Source organism: Orycteropus afer, unplaced genomic scaffold (assembly GCF_000298275.1).
Source record: "Orycteropus afer afer isolate SDZICR_OR568_19922 unplaced genomic scaffold, OryAfe1.0 scaffold00063, whole genome shotgun sequence".
NCBI lineage: Eukaryota > Metazoa > Chordata > Mammalia > Tubulidentata > Orycteropodidae > Orycteropus > Orycteropus afer.
This window is the reverse complement of record NW_006921650.1, coordinates 9349044-9356805: the sequence shown is the minus strand read 5'-3', so window position 1 is coordinate 9356805 and position 7762 is coordinate 9349044. Positions and strand designations below refer to the sequence as shown.

The 7762-nt window shown below is 36.2% G+C and overlaps 1 protein-coding gene across 1 annotated transcript in view; it reads left to right on the top strand.

Moving 5' to 3' along the window:
• Positions 1-7762, top strand: part of CFAP69 (cilia and flagella associated protein 69) — a 133590-nt gene that overhangs the window by 44557 nt on the left and 81271 nt on the right. The window contains exons 4-5 of the mRNA XM_007939831.2: positions 3032-3141; positions 4592-4668. Coding sequence (XP_007938022.2) covers positions 3032-3141; positions 4592-4668 — 187 coding nt within the window. The remainder of the gene's footprint in view (positions 1-3031; positions 3142-4591; positions 4669-7762) is intronic.

The window sequence follows — 7762 nt, the reverse complement described above, 5'->3', positions numbered from 1 at the left end:
TTGAACTTGGACTTAAAGCCTCCAAATTGTAAGAATAAACTCCTGTTTGTTAAGGCCATCCCATTTGTGGTATATTCTTGTCAGAGCAGCACTAGCTAACCAGAACATCATCCTTATCAGAATACATGGAAACCAATGCTTAAAGTCCAGTTATTTGTTGTTTTTTAACCATTGTATACAGACACTATTATAAAAATGCAATTAAAATGTCACAGAAATATCAGATTGTTATAAAAGTTTTTATTGTTTTAAAAGTATATTTCACACAACATTTGCACATTCAACTTATAGGCGTATAACTTACTGACATTAATTGCAGTAATCAACTGTGCAAACTTACCCTCGATCAGTGCAAATTTTCAAGCACCATAAACAAAAACTCAGTACTCTGTAAGGAATTATTCCCTCTCCTTCTCTCTCTTCTGCCCCTAGTAACCACCAGTAAACTTTGGTCTCTGTACATTTGGCTACTCTTGTTTTTTTATATAAGTGAGGTCATATGATATTTAATATATATTATAAAATGCTTTAAATGTCCACACTTAACTTTCTGTATTCATCACAGACTGGAAATATACAATTTTAGGACAGGCAGCAGTCCATAGACCACTCTTAGAGTTGAATTGATGTAAATGATCTCCATCAGTTGTCTGACCTGGACTAAAGAAGGTTTTCAGTCTCTCACATTCATTTCAGGGTTTCAGAATGTCTTAAGCCTCCCATTCATGGAAACATGCTTTATAATTTTATCTAAATCTTTTCTTGAGTTTCACCTTGGTTTAATAAAGACTTATTGTTGTGTTAATCAATTACCCAAGGGCTTATGGGTATCAATCACTCTTTACTGATACCCAAGAAAGTCAACTAACAAGAGATTGCTTTTTCTACCTTAACCTGACCCTTCAACACTCTAATCTTCCTTAGGTTTAGAAGTTTAGTGGCAAATTGTTTTTTCTGAATGCCTTTAATGGGATGGCATTAGAGGTTGTAAAACTTAAAGCAAAGTTAGAGAAGCATTTTGGTCATTTGTCTAAGTAGTTAATAGAGTTTTGTGCTTCTGGGTATACCAGTTCTCCTACTTTCTCCTAAACCGTCTTCAGGAAGAATTCTAAGCTATATAATTAAATCTATGAAATTTATTCCTGTACCAACAGAGTTTTCAAAATAGATAAAAGAAAAGGTGCTTTTACTTGACAATCTAGAGAGGATATATTTTGCTTTCATGCTAGTTTTAAAATGGAATAAATTCCCAACCTATTTTAACCTTAAATATAAGAAAGTACATCTGAGTTTAATGTTAATAAAGTAGTGCAATAGGAGCTCTGGTAGCATAGTGCCTAAGGCACTTGACTGCTCACCAGAAGGCTGGCGGTTCAAACCCACCAGCCGCTCCTCGGAAGGAAGGTTGGGCAATCCTACTTCCGTAGTGATACTGCCTTGGAAACCCAAGGAGGGGTCGCTATGAGTCGGGCCGACTCGACGGCAATCAACAACAACAACAACAACAACAAAGTAGTGCAATAGAGTAGAGTAAGGTGTAGGTTGCTTGTTCCCTAACAGTGAATGTTTGTATATGTGTGGACAGAGATGAAGAATACAACTGAGCAATTAAGGTAAGTTTTTTCAATGTTTTATTTCTCCCTATGAAGGCACTGTGAGCTGGATCTGACTCCATGGCAGTGTGTTGCATTGCCAATTGATGAACTGAATCTATAGCATAACCAAAAAAAAAAACAAACCAAACTCACTGCTGTCGAGTCAGATCCAACTCATAGCAACCCCTCCTTGGGTTTCCGAGGCGGTATCACTACAGAAGTAGATTACCCAACCTTTCTCCTAAGGAGTGGCTGATGGGTTTGAACTGCCAGCTTCTGGTTAGCAGTCAAATGCCTTAGGCACTATCTAGCTCTGGTGTTGTGATAAGAAAGGAATAACATTATTTTGAATAATATTAAAACAAAAATAGAATGTTACTCCTATTCCTGTAAAAATATATGGTTCTGATTTTCCTCTTCATTCTTCAGAATAAGAATAATGAAAACAGTGTCAACATTTTAACAAAGTATGTAGAATACTATAGACTTTCTTGATAGTGCTATAAAGAATATGTTGAATTTAAAAATTAATCTTAATTTTCTTTTTCTTTTTTAATTGTGATCTGGGTGAAAGTTTACAGAGCAAATTCATTTGCCATACAACAGTTCATACACATTTTGTTTCATGACTTTTATTATAATTCCCACAGTGTAACCGCCCTCTTCCCACTTCCTCCCTGTGGCTGCCTTTTCCCGGTGTCCTCCTTTCCCATGCATTCCTGCCCTCTGAAGTATCTCCCTGTGCAAATATTGCCCTTTTGATCTCCCATGGTAGATTGTTCTAAGGAGTGTAATTACCTGGTATAAATATTCACCTATATACCTATCTCTTATTTGGCTGGAAGCCACAGAAATAAGTTCAGTTCTAGGCCAGAAGGGTGAATAGGGGCCATAGTCTCCAGGGTTTCACCAGTCTCTATCAGACCAGTAAGCCTGTTCTCGCTCTCTCTTTCTTTTTTTAATTGTGATTTGTGGGAAAGTTTACAGAGCAAATTCATTTTCCATACAGCAGTTCATACACATTTTGTTTCATGATATTGATTGCAATCCCCATAATGTAACAGCTCTCTTCCCACTTCCTATGGTTACTTCTTTCCTATGAATTCCTGCTCTCTGAGCTATCTCCCTGTGTAAATACTGCCATTCTGATCTCCTCTGGTTGATTGTTCTAAGGAGTGCACCTACCTGGTGTCAATGAAGCCTGGTATTTTTTTTTATGATTTTGAGTTTTGTTCCACATTTTTCTCTCACTCTATCTGGGATCTGCTACACTGATCCCTTTCCGTGTGGTTGACAGTGGTAGCTGGGCACCATCTGCTTCTTCTGGTCTTAAGGTCATGTAGGCTGAGGTTCGTGTGGTCCACTGGTTCCTTGGACAGATTGTTTCCATGCATCTTTGGCTTTTTAATTTTATTTCTTAACTGAAAATATTAAAGCCCCTGAGGGATTTAGCACAAATATTTAAAATTCTGGAACTGTGTGTAGGAAAAATTGGAAACCAGCCTCATTTTGTAGAATGTGCATGTGATATCCTGAAATTGTGTGGGTAAGTCAAACATTTTGTATTATTAGCCTGTAGTATTTTATTGTATTTTGTTTTTGTATCATAAATAGGTTATACATTATGGTGCTTGGACAAAGTAAGTAGCAAAGTGCTAAGGCACTCAGAAAACTTTAGCTGATACCTTGATTCCAGCAGCTGGTATTCTCAAAGGTAGTCAATTTATTGTAGTCTGAGATTGCCAGTCACAAGGGATTAAACTATAAGTCTATTAAAATGATTTTCTTATAGTCATTTGCTCTCAAGAGAATGAGGATATTAGGTGAAACCAAGGAATTATAATGTTCTTTAGAGAATACTTGGGTAATCTAATAGATAATTTGATTTAAAATTTCAGTCGTAATTTTTCCTCTCTCTCTCTCTCTAGAAAATTAAATTATCAAATGTTAGTTTTATATGATAGTTTATTTGATTTCCCAAATATAAATAAAGAATAAAATGTCCCCAGTGACCTTGGTGTATGTTTTGAAAAATGCAAAGGTGAGATTTATAAAATTAACTTATCCATCCCATCCTCTCTAGGGCTGTTTCTCCAATTCATTCTGGGAACCAGAAATCCACTGTGATACCTTGCTGCCACATAGTGGCTAATAGAAGTATATGTTAACATATCCATGTTTTGTTATTTGCCATCGAGTCAGACCCGACTCATAGCGACCCCTCCTTGGGTTTCCGAGGCAGTATCACTACGGAAGTAGATTGCCCGATCTTCCGAGGAGTGGCTGGTGGGTTTGAACCGCCAACCTTCTGGTTAGCAGTCAGGTGCCTTAGGCACTGAGCTGCCAGAGCTCCTTGTCCATGTTTAGTCATTCCTTATGGTCATTCATTATAGCATGTTGGTGTTGTGTGCCATCGAGCGATTCCTGCTCATAGCAACCCTGTAGGACAGAATGGAACTGCCACATAGGGTTTTCTTGGCTGTAATCTTTAAAGGAGCAGATCGCCAGCATTTTTTTCCCTCAGAGCCCCTGGTGGGTTCAAACTGCCAAACTTTCCATTAGCAAATAGTGGTTAACTATGAAACTTCTTAAAGTGAAACTAAACCTACTTGTCAAGTTAACCTTCTAAACCATCCTATCAATTTAACTTTTTAAAGTGATGTTTCTTTTAATATAGAAATAATAATATTTGTTAGTAGTTCTATGTATACATTGTGGGTTTTAACTCTCACTTTTAGATTTAGCAGCAAATATTTAAAATTTTATAACCATTTATGTCTGCCTGTATTCATTTCTAAATAAACCCTTTCTACCTTCTTTCCAATAGAAACACAAAATGTGTATTGTTTTGTTTTAATAGTTGTCACTTCCCCAAGCCTAAAGAATAGGCTATCATCCTCATTCTTTAGAAAAGAAAATCTTCCCTACTATGAAAATGATGTCTTCATTAAGGAATTCATTAAAAATTACTCTTAAATTCCTCATTCTTATTGAAGCTTGCCATTTTTGAAAAAGAAAGTATCGGATGAAATAACATATGCTGAAGATACAGCTAATTCAATCGCACTTCTGGGTAAGTTCAGATTCCTTTAAGGCAGAAGCTACAGTATATGACAGGCCCTACTGACAAGGAGGAAATGTCTAGCTTCACTAAGTATATAGCTTAATGGAAGAAAGAAACATCTAGTTTCCTAAACACAGCAGATCTTTCACTAAGAGTACTGTTCTCCAAATCTAGGCTCTTCTCTTATTTTCTGGTTGCCAATTAATCACAGTGTGCTTTGTGATAATTCTTATATTGTTTTCTGCCAAGGTATTTCACGTTACCAACAAAAGTCTATGTTCCTTAAGTTCAAGGATTAGCAGATATTTCTTTACACTTATTTGACTTGATGTAATTTAGTTTAATGAAATACCTATCTTTAACTTCTTTAATAAATCAGAAATTTCAATAATGATAAAAATGTAGTAACTTTGTCCTTTAACACTGAATTACTATAGTCTTTGAGAGCCTAATTATTTATGAAATAATCTAAAATGTTAAATAAAATGATGAAAAACTAAGAATTTTAGCATAATATACATAAAGATGCAAGTGCCTCTGTTTTGTATGCAGAAATATGGGGAAAAAAAATCATAAAAGAGCCAGCATTTATATCAGGGTTATTTGTTGCTTGACTTTCTAGAGAAAGAAAATAGTAATTTTCTAGGAAAAGAAATCAGTGAAACACTATTTTTATCTTCCTGAGACATGACAATATGTTCCCAAATGACCCTATGTTAAATTGAGACTTGTTAAGTTAGGTTTTTATTTACAAAAGAAAAATAAAAGATACTTGATTGAGCCAGTAAATTTTTAAAAATCTGTAAGTGTTTACTGAATATTTATGGTCCCAGCATTATACTCCCTATTGAAAGCTGTTAAAGATTCAGCTGTCAAGAATAAGACCTAGGCACTAACCCTTTTATAGCTAAGTTTTGTAGTCTTCAACGTGATTACCTTGGGAGAAACTATTATGGCCTAGAGTGGGTAAAAGTGTCAAAGAGATTAGAATAAATATCAAGATTTTGGGAAGAGGGCCTTAAGGAATAGGCAGGTTGTGAAATAATGGTAAATTTTAATTCTGAGAATCTCTATCATGAGCGGTAAAAATTTATAATGGGATGTGCCCAAAAGACAGGACATGATAATATTACTAGATAATATGTTTAAGTTTGATTGGTAATATTTTTGAAAAGGCCTGCTGTTGCTCTTATCATTTAAAATATTGCTTCCAGCAATGTTGGCAACAATTTGTATGATAAATACATAGCTCATATCTTCCTGTCATCTTGCTCTTTGCTTAATGACCATCTGCCTAGAGAACATGTTACTCTCTTACTTGAACTCTTAGTTTAAAATGAGCTTGCTTCACTGATTACTGACTGAAGTACTCTTATTCCTTCCATTTTTTTTAAATTGCTGGAAAAGGAGTTTAAACTTAAGCAAGTGTATATATAGTATGAAGAGTAGAAGGAAATGCTATTTATGATTTTTTGTTAACAACTTCCAGTTTCCACTGTGTACTAGAAGTTATATTACTTTTTCTTCTAAAGGATACACATGTATTTCTGACATAGGAGCAGGAGTCTAGAAACAGATGAGGGAAAAGGTTGGTACTCTGCCCTGAGATTATAAAACAGAAAGTTGTTTTATATTTGAAAAATAATCTAAACCTACAGGAACTAAATGGGGGAGAAGCAGATGAGAAACTAACATTCCTAATGAACTTGAATGTTTGGTTAGGTTTGTTGGAAATTTTTAGTTGTTCCTGTTGTAACATTTTTTCTAAACCTAAGTAGTAATTTACTATTTCCCATGTTGTTGTTGTTGTTGTTATGTGCTGTCCAGTCAGCCCCAACTCATAGCAACCCCTCCTTGGGTTTCCGAGGCAGTATCACTAGGGTTCAAAAAAATAAAATTAAGCGTTAGAGTAATCTTGAAATTGCCCTCTTTTAGTGGTATTGTTTGCTGAAAAGGAGCTTTGGTGTTGCTGTGGTTCAGGTGTTGGGCTGCTAACCAAATGGTCAGCTGTTTGAACCCACCAGCCACTCTGCAGGAGAAAGATGAAGCAGTCTGCTTCCATAAATATTTACAGCCTTGGAAACCCTATGGTGGTTGCTATGAGTCAGAATTGACTCAATGGCAATGGGTGTTAGGTCTTTGATGAGAGATCCTCCTAAAGCAAGGGTGAGACTTCGGTTCGTGCTCCCTCTTTCTGTCAACTTTCTTCCGCACTCTCTGCCCCGCCCCCCAAAGACGAATATTATGCAAGACCTGATGGGAAACTCATGTCTTTGAGGAACATCTAGTCACTCCTTTTTGCCTCACAATCCAGCCAGATCTGAGGCTGATACTACTGATTCCATTTGTCCTCAAGGCATCCAGAGGACATGGATCATTTCCTGAGTCTCACAGAGGTGCACATTCATTTGGGGAGCATACTTACAAGACTTCATCACAGCAAATACAATCCAGTTTAAAATTAAATTGAGGATTATTCAGAAGAAGTTTACATATGACTGAGAAGAAACTCCCCAACCCTCTACTCCCAGCCAGATACACACATGAACATAAAACATTACCTCTAGATCAAAGACTACCTAGAAACTCATTCTCTTTAATCCTGTCCACCATGTTCCAGACACTGATCTCAGCTTTTTTCTCATGTTAACTAATTTAATCTTGGCACTGATCCTAATGGTAGTAACTATTACTATGTCCAATTTCTAGATGAGGAAACTGAATGCAGAGCCAGGATTTCAATCTTAGGCAATCTGGTCCCAATGTTCATGGTCTTAAACATCATTCTATTCTTTCTAGAAAGGAATGGTTGAATTGATAAAGTTGTTAAATGTAAAATGATAGGTCAGGATGTGTGTGTGTGTGTGTGTGTGTGTGTGTCTGCATATAATTACATATGATCCAGCTTGAATCTCTAATGAGGATTTTTTTTTTTTTAATTAGGATTTGGGTGAAGATTTACAGAGTAAATTCACTTTTCATACAGCAGTTAACATATACTTTGTCTCATGTCATTGACCAAAATTAACAATGCAGCAGCTCCCCTCCCACTTCCTCCCCATAGTTACCTCCTCCCAGTGTCCATCCCTTCATACTCTTCTGC